The sequence below is a fragment of the Panthera onca genome, chromosome E2, assembly GCF_046562875.1.
Source record: "Panthera onca isolate mPanOnc1 chromosome E2, mPanOnc1 haplotype 2, whole genome shotgun sequence".
NCBI lineage: Eukaryota > Metazoa > Chordata > Mammalia > Carnivora > Felidae > Panthera > Panthera onca.
Genome location: NC_138353.1, coordinates 8,189,520 through 8,204,156, shown reverse-complemented (window position 1 = coordinate 8,204,156; position 14,637 = coordinate 8,189,520). Strand labels below are relative to the sequence as shown.

General features: G+C 57.9%; 2 protein-coding genes across 5 annotated transcripts; both read left to right on the top strand.

Moving 5' to 3' along the window:
* The first annotated feature begins 2,534 nt into the window (after nt 1-2,534).
* Nucleotides 2,535-14,100, top strand: PRMT1 (protein arginine methyltransferase 1). Of its 4 annotated transcripts, XM_060651741.3 has the most exons (12): nt 2,540-2,650; nt 4,840-4,893; nt 5,426-5,527; nt 6,329-6,484; nt 6,626-6,689; nt 8,335-8,477; nt 9,242-9,329; nt 9,424-9,539; nt 10,157-10,307; nt 10,602-10,723; nt 11,799-13,425; nt 13,633-14,100. In XM_060651741.3, exons 1-11 carry the CDS (start codon nt 2,615-2,617, stop codon nt 11,880-11,882), a joined length of 1,116 nt encoding a protein of 371 aa, XP_060507724.1. In that variant the 5' UTR covers nt 2,540-2,614; the 3' UTR covers nt 11,883-13,425; nt 13,633-14,100. The 4 variants fall into 4 exon arrangements, with proteins under 4 accessions (XP_060507725.1, XP_060507724.1, XP_060507727.1 ...); XM_060651742.3 differs by lacking the exon at nt 4,840-4,893 and having other exon boundaries at nt 2,535-2,650; XM_060651744.3 differs by lacking the exons at nt 2,540-2,650; nt 4,840-4,893 and adding an exon at nt 5,114-5,197.
* On the top strand, nt 13,358-14,218 carry ADM5 (adrenomedullin 5 (putative)). The gene is given in 4 exon segments (XM_060651771.2): nt 13,358-13,425; nt 13,633-13,729; nt 13,732-13,914; nt 13,916-14,218. Coding segments are annotated over 4 exon segments (651 nt in total).
* The last annotated feature ends 419 nt before the right edge of the window (nt 14,219-14,637 follow it).

Genomic DNA, 14,637 nt, shown 5'->3' with positions numbered 1-14,637 from the left:
AAGAGTAGCACTCGTGCTCTCTCTCAAAAATAGATAAATGAAGAAACAAACAAACAAAAAAGGAATTCTACCGATGGCCAATAGCACATGAGAAAACGTTCAACATTCATGGTCAGGACAATGCCAAGGACAACCAAAATGACACACCTCTTCATTTCCACCAGAATGGTTACAATTAAATACCGATTTTTTTTTAATGTTTATTTATTTTTGAGAGTGAGAGTGAGAGACAGAGCATCGGTAGGGGAGGGGCGGAGAGAGGGAGACACAGAATCTGAAGCAGGCTCTAGAATCTGAGCTGTCAGCACAGAGCCCGATGTGGGGCTCGAACTCACCAACTGTGAGATCATGACCCGAGATGAAGTCAGAGGCTTAACTGACTGAGCCACCCAGACACCCTTAAACACTGATCTTCATAAGTGCTGGTGAGGATGTGGAGCAACAGGGGCTCTTCATGCATCACTGATGGGAATGCAAAGTAGTAGAACTCACTGGAAAACTTTTTGGCAATGTCTTATAGTTAAACATACGCCTAGCATACAGCTTAGCCATCTGCTCCTAGGTTTACCCAAGAGAAATAAAAGACAATGAGTCCACAGAAAGACTCCTGCATGAACAGGGATAGCCACTTTATCTTCATAGCCCCCCAAAGTATACAATGTCCATCAACAGGGAAATGGATAAACTGCGATACATCCGTACAATGGAATTCTCCTCAGCAATAAAAAAAGTTTGCAGAAACGTTACATGCAACAACTTGGGATGACTCTCAAAAGCATTATGTTGAGGGGCGCCTGGGTGGCTCAGTCGGTTAAGCGTCCGACTTCGGCTCGGTTCATGATCTCGCGGTTTGTGGGTTCGAGCCCCACATTGGGCTCTGTGCTGACAGCTTTGGAGCCTGGAGCCTGCTTCAGTTTCTGTCTCCCCTTCTCTCTGTCCCTTTGCCACTTGTGCTCTGTCTCTCTCTCAAATATGAATAAACGTTAAAAATTTAAAAAAAAAAGCATTACGTTGAGTGAAAGAGGACTAACACAAAAGAAAACATACTGTATAATTCCATTCATTTGAAATTTTAGAAAAGAAAAAGCTACATTGGAGCCACAGAAAACAGAAAGTGATCGCTTCTAGGGTGGGGGTGGGTGGGAGAGGTACTGACTACAAAAGACTCATGAAGGAAATTTGTGGGGTGATGGATATATTCCTCATTCACCTTCATTCAACCGCAGATGTCCTCCACTCATGATGGTTCAACTTGCAATGTTTGGTGTGAAAGGGGTACACTCTGCGTTAGAAACTATACTCTGAGTTTGAATGTGGATCTTTCCCTGGGCTCGTGATCTCTCATGTTAGGCCACAGCTCACGGCCAAGCAATCACGAGGGTAAACGACCAATACACATACAACCATTCTGCACCCATACAACCATGCTAACAGCATTCGATGAATTAATTCTATGAGATATTCAACATTTAAGTATAAAATACTCTCTGTGTTGGATGATGTCGCCCAAGTGTAGGCTAAAGGAAGTATTCCAAACATTGCTGAGCTATGATTTTCGGCTGGTTAGGCGGATTAAATGCATTTTCAAGTTCCGTTATTTTTAACTTACTATCAGTTTATTGGGGGCAGGGACGTAACCCCATCATAAGTCAGGAAGGTCTGTAGTAATTTTTTTCTGCAAGAGGAGAAAAGCTTCCCGGAAGAGGTGGCATCTCAGGTGTGCCCAGAAAGATGTACAGGAGTTGACAGGCAAAGGGAGGTGAGTATTCCAGCGGGGGCGGGGACCCGGCAAAGGCCAAGTGGCTTGAGCGGGGTTGTATTTAGAAAACTCGGGACAGTCAGGTAGAGGACTAGGTGGCTATATGTCGTGAGGCCTGAGTCCTATAGCTGACTTGTTTCGGACCCACACAAGCCCTCCTTTTCTTTGAGCCTCTCACTGTCCCTCAGGTAAGTGGGCGCAAACTCCCTTGTTTCTCCTGAACTCCCATAGGGCTGGGAGAAGCCACCCAAGGCTCCTTGGAGAAGCCTCCTCCAAGGGAGGAGGAGTGACAGTTCCTTTGAGCCAATAGCTGGAGCCTAAAGACCGCCCTCCCTCACTCCTCGTGGGCCAATCGCCGCATTCTCCTTGAGACCAGCAGCTTGACAGGGCTTGTCCAAAGTATTCATGACGTCACATTCCGGATAAACCAATAGCAGCTATTAAGAGGCGGGTTGTTTAGGTGATGGACAGCTCTCTTTCAAGATGTCTGCTTAGCGCGGGGCCCACCGGGAAATTTTGAGGCGGTGCTTGGCGGAGCAGGGGAGGGAACTTCTGGTAGACTTTGCCCAATCATAGTCGTAGTTCTTGCGATAGACGGACCGTCTTTCCCATCCCGTCGACTTAAGGGGGCGGGGCTCCGCACACCAGACTGGGCGGGCCCGTCAACTTTGATGGGCGTCTTCTTTGCCCAGTCGCTAAGCGATATTCTCAGACGGGCCGCCTCCATTGCCAATGAGATCTCCTGGCGGGGTCGTGGTGGGCGGGCCGTGGACCCTCCGGTATAAGGCGGTCCCGGGGGAGTGCGGAGAAAGGGGGGGGTCTCGGCGGCAGGAGGAGGAGTAGGTGCGGGTGAAGATGGCGGCAGCCGAGGCCGCGAACTGCATCATGGAGGTGAGCGCCCGGAGCGCCGCCGGGGGTAGGAGGCGGTTTTGGGGTCGATGTTTTGTGCCTTCGTCGTGAGGAAGGGGCTGCGAATGGGCGGATTGGGGCTGAAGGGTCTCGGACGTACGGAGGGGAAAGCGCATGCTCCAGATCCCAGGATACAGTTTGAGGTGCGGGTTTCCTGGCTTTCGGGGGCCTGCGGCACCCGGTCGAGCCGAGGGTGTCGTGCCCCCTCCCACGTGGAGGAGGGCTGGGGGCGCTTCCGGCCAGGCCCCCACGTGGCCGCGCCACGGTGGGTGGGGAGGGGGTGTGCCGTGCCCGGTGGCCCGGCGGGCTCCACGTGCGGGACAAAGGCCCCGCCCCCGACCGGGGGAGGGGCGCCCCGGGGGGGCGGAGAGGAGGCTCCGACCCTCCCTCCGAGGCCCCCAGCCGTCTCCCCCGGGATCGCTCTGTACCCCTCGGGGTGGGCTTACTTCGGTTCCTCGGACAAGTAAAGGGTCTCTCGAGGGGAGCAGTGTAGCTCGACTCTCTACAACGCCGTTCCTGATACCGGGGCATCTGCTTAGGCTTCGGTCCAGGTTTCGTGCAGTCATGGGTTGGGATTGGAGGAAGAGGAAGAATTGGTTCCCACCGGGCCCCCGGTTTCCTGTCCGTGGATTCTCCCCTGCCCGGGACTTTGGGAGCTGGGGGGATGGGGCATGCCCCTGTGACCTCCCTCTGGGTGGTGGGGGGGCCTCTAGTTGAAGGAGATCCTTCCCGATAAGGCGTCGTGCACCCCCTTGTGGCCATTTCTGGGTGTGTGGGAGGGACATCTTTTTCATGGGGCGTGCCCCAAAGCCCACCTCCCCGGGCGAGGGGAGGGAGAGTCTCTGCTATGAAAAGGATGTGGTGGAATATAAATTACCTCCTCTTGGAGATCTTTCTCTCCCTGGCGCATACGCGAAGGTGGGGTATGACCCCCTCCCCCCTTCCTGAAGCCCTGTTTGAGGGTCCTGAGCCTGGAGGCTTGAAATGGTTTCCTGAAAGGTTTAGTTTTTGTGCAGCCATGTGGGGTTGGCTGCGGTGCTGTTTCAGGCTCTCTTGGGACTTGCCTGGTCGTGGTATTAGTGGTGTTCAGAAATGGGTCCCAGTGGGAAATCCCCTTACCAGTCACCCTGTATAGGTAGGTGTCCTCACTGGCTGGGGGTGGGGTGGGGGTGGAGCTTGGAGCTGTGTGGGTCACGTCTGTGACTTCATGCTTCTTGGGGCCCAGAGATGATCACATCTGGAAGAGATGTAATCTGATGGGGCCTCTGAACTCCCTCCTCTTCCCTCGTAGCATTGGGGGCAGGCAGCTCCCAGGGGTCACTCCGATGACCCCTCTATCCTCCTTGGCTGGCTCCTGGACCAGGGTCTGTGTGGGTGGAGGAAGTACTTTCCTTAGAAGTTGTCTCAGGACTTGGCCCCACACGGGGCGGATAGGCGGCCGTGGTGGGATGGGGGGGGGCGGTTTAGGGCCTGGGTCCTGGGAGGGGGATTGACCGGTTAGGGGTTCCAGAGTCTGGCCTCCTTCCCCAGACTCTGCTTGCATGGGAAGAGGGTAATTAGCTAGGAGACTGGCTCCAGCTGGTTTTGTTTGGGGGCTCCCTGAGCCCAAGGCAGGAGCTAGTGGCCAGGGTGCCAGCCCTGCCTGTGTGCCACACCTCCTTTCTGGAACCCTCTCAGACAAGAGACTTGTTTGCAGCGGTGGCAAATGCCCAGTGGGTACACCCTGCCAGCCCCCCCCCCCGCCAGCTACTCATGGCACCCCAGGATGGGGGTGCGTGTCAGGAAGTGTCACATAATCTGGGGGGATTAGATGATGAGGGGGAGCGACAGCTGGCAGTGCCTGTGTGCCTGGCGGGTGCCAGTTCCTCTGGCCTGGATGGGGGAGGTGTGGATGGTCAGGTGCCTGGCCAGAGAGGGACAACTTGGGGGCGGGCCACCATCTCTCCAGCCATAGCTGGGACAGAACCCCATCTCTTCTCCCCCCACTCCCCTCCTCCCTTTTAAAAGCAGCCCTGCCTCTTTACTTCTCCCTCTGCCACCACTCCCCGCCAAGGAATAGGCAAATTGCAGGAGACACCCCCTCCCTCCCCTGTGAGCTGGGGGTCCCCTGGCCTGGCCCTCCCCTAGCCACTCCCAGTAGCTAATCCTTTCTCCCTGTTACTCTCTCCTAGAATTTTGTAGCCACCTTGGCTAATGGGATGAGCCTCCAGCCGCCTCTTGAAGAAGTAAATATCCTTTTGTGAGACCCTTCCCCACATAAATATATCTTGCCACACATCAGGCCCTTTCTAGCCGGCTAACCATGATTCCTCTTGCTTCAAACCAGCTCACCCTGTGCCCCCAAACCGTTAGCACAAACCCCCTGCAGGTTTGTGGCTCCCATCTGGCCTCCCCAAATACTGTGGCTACTTCCTTAACTCCATTTCCAGCCCCCCTTTGCCCTTCCCGTGTCTGCCTCAGTTCTGCCTTCCCCTCCCCTCCCCAGCTGTGGGCTGAGCTAGAGACGGGGGCAGAGAAACTGGAGAGATGGTAGGCGTGGCTGAGGTATTGGGGTGTTCCCCTGGATGGTGCTCTGGGGGGGTCCTGGAAGAGGAAAGTGGGGTTGTTAGGTTTTGGGGGTTCTGGGGGAGGCAAGACGGCAGGCGGGGGCTTAGGGTTGCCATGGTACGATTCGGGAGGGAGAAGTAGGGACCTGAATGTTTGAGAGGGCTTGGAGAGCCCCCAGATTTGACCCATGCTCCCGTCCACCCCTCCCAGGTCTCCTGTGGCCAAGCAGAAAGCAGCGAGAAGCCCAACGCTGAGGACATGACGTCCAAAGATTACTACTTTGATTCCTATGCTCACTTCGGCATTCACGAGGTGAGTGTGAGCAGCTCCAAAAGCTGCCGCATCTTGAGGGGGTTAATGTGCATCTTCCGGAGGGCTGGAACTTAATGTCCCACGCATGCGCACTGCCTCTCCTGGCAGCGGGCCTGGCCGCCCCTCTGGGTAGGAGGCACACACCCCGGGGTCGCCTCTCCCAGCCGTTGCCTTGGAGACGGAGCTCAGCCCTTAGCTCTTGGGAGGCTGGGGTTGGGGCGCCTGCCTGCCTCCCTGCCTGCGACTGCAGCCAGAGGTCAGGGTCAGCTGGTGTCTGCCGCCCTCTAGTGTCCGGTGGTGGGACTGCCCCCCAGCCTCTCCCGCCCGGATGCACGGGGCTTCAGGACCCTTTTGCACCTTCTGGAAGCTGGTATCCCAGAAAGCGCCTGGGATGCGATTCTGAGGACCTCTGCTTTTTCTTTTTTTTTTTTTTGCAAAGGACTCTTTTTTTTTTTTTTTTTTTAACTGTAGTAAAATCTACATAACAAACTATGCTGGTTTTTTTTTTTTAAGTGAAGAGTTCGGTAGCACTGAGTGGGTAAAAGCCAGAGATCACTAGGGCTTAGGAGGCAACCATAGAATCGGGCCAAGGTGCGAGGGAGTTTAGTCCATCCAATCTGATTTTACAAATAGGGAAACAGAGGCATGTGGAAGAGAAATGACTTCTTCCAAGGGGACTAAGAAGTGGGAGGGCTGAGCTCTAGCTCTCCAGACCACCAGTGTGTCAGGGGCCAGGCTGCCCCGTTTGCCAGCTGGGGCCGCGGGCACCCTCATGGCGTGTTTGTGTCTCGTGCCCCCCAGGAGATGCTGAAAGATGAGGTACGCACCCTCACGTACCGAAACTCCATGTTTCACAACCGGCACCTGTTCAAGGACAAGGTGGTGCTGGACGTGGGCTCGGGCACAGGGATCCTCTGTATGTTCGCTGCCAAGGCCGGAGCCCGCAAGGTCATCGGGGTGAGTGTCCTGGGCAGGCGGGTGGGCCTGGGCCTGGAGACGGGGAGGGGCCCCTTAGGGCTCAGGGATTGGATGGAGGGGAACGGGGGGCTGAGGGTCGGAGTGGGGGAGTCTCACCCTCCCTTCTTTCTGGGCCCCCAGATCGAGTGTTCCAGTATCTCTGATTATGCGGTGAAGATCGTCAAAGCCAACAAGTTAGACCACGGTGAGCCCAGGAAGAGAATGGGTTTGTGGGGATGGAGTGAGTGATTTCCCACTTCCCCGGGGCCCTTGGCAGTGGGGTTCGACAATCCCCATTGGATGCACACACCTCTGCTTTCTTTTTTGTTTTTTTTAATTTTTTTTTTAACGTTTACTCATTTGTGAGAGATGGAAAGAGACAGAGCACAAGCAGGGGAGGGACAGAAAGAGAGGGAGACACAGAATCGGAAGCAGGCTCCAGGCTCCGAGCTGTCAGCACAGAGCCCGATGTGGGGCTCGAACCCATGGACTGTGAGATCATGACCTGAGCCGAAGTCGGACACTTAACCGGCTGAGCCACACAGGCGCTCCCACCTCAGCTTTCTTATTCAGGCTCTGGGGGCGGACACGTAAGCAGCTTCTGAGATGTTCGTCCCTTCGCACATAACGTCATCTCACATATAAACTAGCATGTCTGTGAGGTCAGTTTTATAAAAGTAGGATGCTCGGGTCAAAAATACAAGTTGTGTAGATGTTGCCGCGTTGCCTTTATTTTTTTTTTTTTTTCTTTTTAATGTTTATTTATTTTTGAGAGGGGGAGGGGGAGAGGGAGATACAGAATCTAAAACAGGCTCCAGGCTCCGAGCTGTCAGCACAGAGCCCAGCGTGGGGCTTGAACCCACAAACTGTGAGGTCATCACCTGAGCCAAAGTCAGGTGCTTAGCTGAAACACCCTGGCACCCCACCCAATGGCTTTTAAGTTCCCACCTGCAAGGTTCGAGGGGCAGAGGATATGAGAAGACGGTGGGTTTTCGGGCTGTGGAGGCTCCTAGCATTCTAGAAACTGAAGTGATTGTTATCTTTTTAAGTTAATTTGTTTTGAAAGAGAGTGCGTGCCCGAGCCGGGGAGAGGGAGAGAGAATCCCAATCTGGCTCTGTACTCTCGGCACGGAGTCTGACACAGGGCTTGATCTTACAAAGCAGGAGATCGTGACCTGAGCTGAAATCAAGAGTCAGATGTTTAACTGACTAAGCCACCCAGGTGCCCCTGAAGTGATTTTTTTTTTTAAGAGACTAGTATATATAAATTAAGAGAGAGAGAGACTAATATAATGAGCCCCCAGGTACCTATCAGTCAGCTTTAAATGTCTCCGTTTGAAGCAAATTTCAACCATTATATCATTTCTCCTGTAAATCCTGCTGTGTGTGTCTCTAATAGATGAAGCCATTCAAAAAACATGACCGTATCGTTAACGGCAAAGTCTTAATACCACCTAATGCCTAATCCATACAAAATTTCTGCTTCTGCCTTAAAAATATCCAGAGTGATGGACGAATTTTAAAACGGAGTTAACAGAGGGGCGCCCGGCTGGCTCAGTCAGTGGAGCGTGCAACTCTGCAACTCTCCCATCTCAGGGTTGTGAGTTCAAGCCTCACGTTGGGCACAGGGATTACTTAAAAAACAAGAAATAAAAAAGCCTGAGTTCACAGAGCGTGGCTTCAGCTGGTCGAGTTCTTTGAAGATGCCCGAATGCGGCCCCCAGCCTTTCCTGGATAAAACGGGCTGCTCAGTGGGGTCCCTAGGCCCTGCCCCCCCCCCGCCCCCCGCCAGAGATACGCAGACGGGTGTCCCCAGGGCTGGGTGCACGTGCCTCTGTCTGCCCCTGCAGTGGTGACCATCATCAAGGGGAAGGTGGAGGAGGTGGAGCTTCCGGTGGAGAAGGTGGACATCATTATCAGCGAGTGGATGGGCTACTGCCTTTTCTACGAGTCAATGCTCAACACCGTTCTCTATGCCCGAGACAAGTGGCTGGTGAGGCCCCCGGCGGGGTGGGGGCTGCGCGCTGGGGCCAGGCTCCTTCGGCCACGTGTTGAATACCTGTCGGTCGGGGTCTGGGCAGAAGACAAAAGCCATGGCAGATATTTCCCACACAGGGGACGTCGTACAGGGGATTGACCGCTCCGATGTCGGGGGGCCCGGAGCCAAGATGGGATGTTACAGGCACCAGGAGCTAGACATTGACGAGTGTCAGGAGGTGGTCGGTGCTGGGAAGAAGAACACGGCAGGGCAGAAGGATAGGAGAGGCTGGAGGGCCATGCTTCCGGGTGCTCAGATCAGAGCAGGCCTCCCAGGGGGAGGTGACTGAGACCTGGTCAAGGGGAAGGCTGCATGACCTCCTGGGGGAAGAGCACCTGGGCCCAGGAAATAGTTAGTGCAAAGGTCCCGGGGCAGGAGAGTTTTTACTGTGTGTTGAGGGACAGGGAGCGGACTGAAGAAACAGAACGTGCAGGGGGCCTGAGCACTCGCATGAGACTTTGGTTTCTCCTCTCAGAGGAGCCAGGGAGGGTCCTGCAGATCCTTCAGAACCTATGAAGGACAGGTCTGACTTAGGTGCTCCTAGATGAGGGCGTGAGGACAGAAGCCGGGAACCAGTGAAGAGGCCGCTTGTAGGAGTCCAGGTGGGCAGGGCGGAGATAGAGCGTGTGGATGGATAGAGAGACGCAAGTTGCCCAGTTTTGGGGCCGGTGTCCCAAGTCTCCCCCCATCCTTCACACCCTCCCCCTCCCCCTCGGCAGGCACCCGATGGCCTCATCTTCCCAGACCGGGCCACGCTGTATGTGACGGCCATCGAAGACCGGCAGTACAAAGACTACAAGATCCACTGTGAGTTTGGGTCCCTCGGACGCCCGTGGGGCGGGACTGGCGTGCCCTGAGCGCCCCCCGCCGGGCTCACCCTCCTCCCTGCTTGCCTCCCCAGGGTGGGAGAACGTATATGGCTTTGACATGTCTTGCATCAAAGACGTGGCCATCAAGGAGCCCCTGGTGGACGTGGTGGACCCCAAGCAGTTGGTCACCAACGCCTGCCTCATAAAGGTGAGGGGGGGAGAGTGTGTGGCCAGGTTGTCCCCGGGGTTGGAGACCAGGAAGGGCCGCCACTCGGGCCTGAGCAAGACCTCAGGTCCAGGTGTTTGTCTTGGAGTCTGACCTGTCAGCCAGAGGTGGCGCCGGAGGCCCAGAGAAGCCACCTTGACCATCAAAAAGCTCTGTGAGCTAAGCCCGCTCGTGGTTCGGACAGAGGGGTGAATTCTAGAATTGTGCTTGGCCACGAGAGGTGGGCCGAGAGCCACGTGGAGGAAGAGGAAGTCTGGAGCGAGTGGAGACAGGAGCTGGATGGGCGGCCTGGCACCCTGCCAGACAGAGTGCCGGGGAACCGTCCTAGGGTTTTGAGCCGGGGGTTGACGTGATCTCATTGCCAGCGTTTTCACATCACACTGGCTGCCATCACGAGCGTGGCGGGGGGACGCCGGTGAAGGGGTAACGGGTGACACTCCAAGCACGGGCAGTTGCTCTAGGAAGTAGGACTGTCCAGTTTGGGCTTCCGGTGGGGGGGGGAGGGGACTGGGGACTGCCGCGTGGCACCCCCGGGTCTTCGGCCGAACGAACGCTGGGCGGGGTGCCGGGGAGTGGGGCTCACGGAGCCTGTCCCGCAGGAGGTGGACATCTACACTGTCAAGGTGGAAGACCTGACCTTCACCTCCCCCTTCTGCCTGCAAGTGAAGCGGAATGACTACGTGCACGCGCTGGTGGCCTACTTCAACATCGAGTTCACTCGCTGCCACAAGAGGACAGGCTTCTCCACCAGTGAGCGAGGGGCGGGGCCGGGGTGGGGGCTGTGCCACAGCAGCCGGCAGAGGGAGCCCGTGCTGTGACCGCGGCTCTGCCAGCTCACCTGAGCCTGTCCCGCCTCATTTTCCCCACCTGTGAAAGTAGACGAGGTCCCTCTCCAGGACTTGATGGGAGTGAAGGGATTCGGGGATGGTGACCCCTGTCACCGCTCAGTAAAGGTCATCAAGGGGCCGGCCAGAGGGAAGGGCCCGGCCAAGGCCCGGGGATGGGGGGGCGGGGGGTCCTGGCTGACCCGACCGCACCCCCCAGGCCCCGAGTCCCCGTACACGCACTGGAAGCAGACCGTGTTCTACATGGAGGACTACCTGACCGTGAAGACGGGCGAGGAGATCTTTGGCACCATTGGCATGCGGCCCAATGCCAAGAATAATGTGAGGCGCTGCGGGGGTTCGGGGGTGGGCCCAGGAGGGGCACCTCCGCCTGTTCCGGGGCCCCGGCAGCCCAGCCCTCTCAGCTAAGTTGAGTCTGAGACCCCCAGAGAAACCCCGAGTACATGGGAGGTCGAAGGCTCTGGAGCCTGGAGTCCAGGGCGGGGGCCTGGGCTAAACGCGTGGGTCTGTGCGCCCGGGTGGATCCTGATCGGGGAGCACAGACGGAGGAGGCCCCAAGGTCACGCCAGCTTTCCAAGGGAAGCTGGAGGTCTTCCAGCAGAGGCAGCTTTGCTGCCCCCCCAGAGGGCATTTGTCTCTGTCTGGAGACATTTGGGGCTCTCAAAACTGGAGAAGGGATGCTTGCTACTGGTGGCTCCCGGGAGTGGCAGGGATGCCGTTGCGCATCCCGCGGTGACCAGGACACCGGAACATCCTCCACTCTGGCCCCAAATGTCTGTGGTACCGAGCTTGAGAGAGAGAAAGACACACACACACACACAGTGACACCCGGTACCGAGCTTGAGAGAGAGAAAGACACACACACACACACACACACACACAGTGACACCCGGTGAGCTAAAGAGACAGGGAGATGCCCAGAGACAGGAGAGGAGCCCAGGCACCTGGGATGAGGTGCAGCGAGGACTGAGGGCAGGCGCCATCATGGTTATAGGTGACTTTGCCCCGAGCCTTTCCGGGGAGTCCTGGGGGGTGGGGAGCATGGAAGTGTTGGCTTCCCGGAAGCTTGGGAGCAGAGGAAGTGCGGAAGGCGGGGTTGGGACCCCTGAGTTTGGCTGGAGAGGGGTTTGCTTTCTTCAAAAGCAATGACGCCAATGGCTTGGGATAGGGAAAGGTCTCGGGGTGTGGGAGTCAGAGCAGCCCGGTTGGGCCGGGCTCCAGGTGGGCTTGAGGGTGGGACCGGCCCCGGGGAGTCTCCAGCCTGGCCTTGGACCCAAACAAGACCCCACCGGGTCTCCTGGGAGCGCGCGCCCCGCTGCTGCCTCCCGACTCCCGACGGTTCGGCTCTCTGCCTGCCCCGGGGCGCGCGCCCCTCACGTCTGCCCTCTCCCCACAGCGCGACCTGGACTTCACCATCGACCTGGACTTCAAGGGCCAGCTGTGCGAGCTGTCCTGCTCCACTGACTACCGGATGCGCTGAGGCGGCGCCCGGCTTCTCCCACCCTGGCCGGGCCGGCCCTGCACGGGCCCAGGGGCTGCGGCATCCTTAGGCAGTTTGGGGGCTCCCCCTTCCTCTCCTTCCCTCCCTCAGAAGGGGGTTTTAGGGGCCTGGGCTGGGAGGGGGGGGCACATCGTGACTGTGTTTTTCATAACTTATGTTTTTATATGGTTGCATTTACGCCAATAAATCCTCAGCTGGGACGGCTTGGCTTCCTGGGGGGCGGAGTGGGGTCTCTACCGTCCACACCTTCCACCAGGTCACTTCCCCCGTCCGCCTCTCCGGGCCTGTGTCCTCCCCCAACCCCCTCACTCATGCCCCCTGAGGCCCCATTCCCACTTGTCCCCATTGGGCAGGGCTCCCGCTCCACTGCCCTGCTGGGCTGGGGGAGGGTTGGGGTGTGGGTTCCCAGCACAGCTGGGCCCTTAGGTTTCCCAGAAAGCCATCTTCCCCCCGCCACCCCCCCCAGCACACACATTGTTCCTCTGGCTGTTTTTTCCTGTCTGGGACCCTCCAAGGCCAGGCCAGGGCTGACTGGCAGTGACTGCTGCCCTGCCTGCTGCTGCCGCTGGGGAAACTGAGTCATGGGGGGGTTGTTAAGGGATAGAACTTGTGGGGAGGGGGTGTCTGCTTCTCTCCCCAGCCTTGCTTGGAACTTGGAGTTGGGGGACAAGGGAAGGGTCCCCTCCTAGGGCCACAGGGCCTCCCCGCCTCCCCAGAGGCTATCCCAACCTCAGCTCCCCAGGGCCCCTCTGTTCAGCCTCTGCTGCAGGCATGGTATCCACACCCGACCCTTCCCACGGCCTTGTGTACAGAGCCCTTCGTCCCCCAGGATGCTGTCCCAGGACCTGGACCACCTAAGCCACCAGAATTTTCCTTTTCATGGCCCTGCTGACACCTGCTTCAGTACAGCTGAAGCCCTAGGCCCTGTGGGTCTTCGCACCTGTCTACACCTCTTCCCCTTCCAGGATGGTGTCTGCAGGCTATTCCGGGGCCCAGACTCCCTTTGTCCACACCCCCGGGTGGCTCTGCAACATGCCCCGCATTGTCCTGCCCACGAAGGAGCCTGGCCATTCGAAGGCAGGGTCCCTGATGGGTTGAGGCTGAAGTCCCAGAAGCCCAGCGCCTCCCTGCCCCCACCCCTTTCCTGGAAGCCCTAAGCTGTGTCACCACTAGCAGGTGTCAGCTGCCCCGCCCCTCTTCCCTCCTTAAAAGGTCAGAGCGCCGCTGCGTGACCAGCACACCCGTGTGGGGCTCCGACGCCAAGGAACAGGACGTGGGGATCCAGGTTCTGTCTTCCCTTCTGGCGTGGTGTGGCCTGGACTCGGCCTCGGTTTCCCCACCCCCGGGGGAGTGGGGACTGGCACTGAAGCGGGAGTCGGGAGGGGGCGGGGCCGCACTCCAGACGGGCCGCTTCGCCCAGGGGTTTCGAGGACCACTCCCGGCCCCACCCCACGATGACTTCCCACGTCCTCCTGTTGCTCCTCGCCTCCTCCATCCTGGGGGACCCGGACTCTGCGGGCAGGTGAGAAGCGGGTGGCGGCGGGGACCGGGCGGGAAGGAGACCGCGAGGAGCGTGCGCCCTCTTCAGGCCACGGTTTTCCGCGTCGGTGGAATGGTCATCTACACGCGCCTGCCCCGTGGCGGAGCTCTGGGTGCCCCGACCCCACCGAGACCCCTTTCTCGAGAGGATTCCGTTTGAACCCGGTCTTCTCCCATGCTCCTTCCCCAGACGGCCCCTGCATCAGGTCGCCCAGAACCGCAGGCGCCTCTGTTCCCTGGGCACATGCCAGACGCACCGCCTGCCAGAGATTATATACTGGCTCAGCTCTGCCTCCACCAAAGAGCTCTCAGGGAAGGCCGGCCGCGAGCCCCAGGACCCCCACAGCTACGGGCGCCGCCGTAAGCGCGACGCCAGAGTCCTGCTCCGTCTCTATGACCCTGGCCCGAAGAAAAGAGGCCAGCGCAGTGCCCGGCTGGCTGGGTGACGTCGGGCACGTCCCTGTTCCTCCTCTGGCCTCAGCTTACCTACCTGTGTATTGGGGCCACGATCCCAAGTTTCTTTTGCCCTCCATCTCCTGGGCTCACTCAGAAACTGTCTCCCCCCGGCTGTGACTGGGCTGGACTCGGTGCACACCGGACCTAGCATGTACAAAGAATACTATCGTCCAGAGCCTAATAAAACGAGTTTCACGTTTCAGCCTCTGCTTGTCTGTGCCCATCCCGGCCTCCCAGTCGGAGCTCAGTCTGTGACATATTCTCCCCCTTTATCCGTGCACCTTTTCCCACACGGAAGTCCCTCTGCCTGTCTCCCTTGAATCCAATCTGCTGTAGCTTCCCTTTCGCACCACTCAATCCGCGCAGCTGCTTTTTCCGTGGGCGGTTTTGGTGGGCGGGCCCAACTCCCCAAAGTAGCCCTCCCTCCTCGGCATGGTAGAACTTTGATTCGCTCCGGCTCGATACCCACGCGCGTGACTTTACACGTACCCAAAGGTGGGCTATGAGTACCAAGCTGAGCCTCGTTTTTCAAAGAGAGAGAGTGAGACAAAGCGGAGTGGGAAGCTCAAGAACCTGGGGTTCAGAGGAGAGGAGCTGCTTAGAACCCGGGAAGCCAATGGTAGAGAAATCAGGCCGGGTAGAAAAAGGCTGAAGGCTAGGGAGCGAACGGAGGGAGAGGATTGGACGTTGGGATTCGAGGGGGCGGGGATAGAACGCAGAGGGTTGGAAGGGGGCGGGG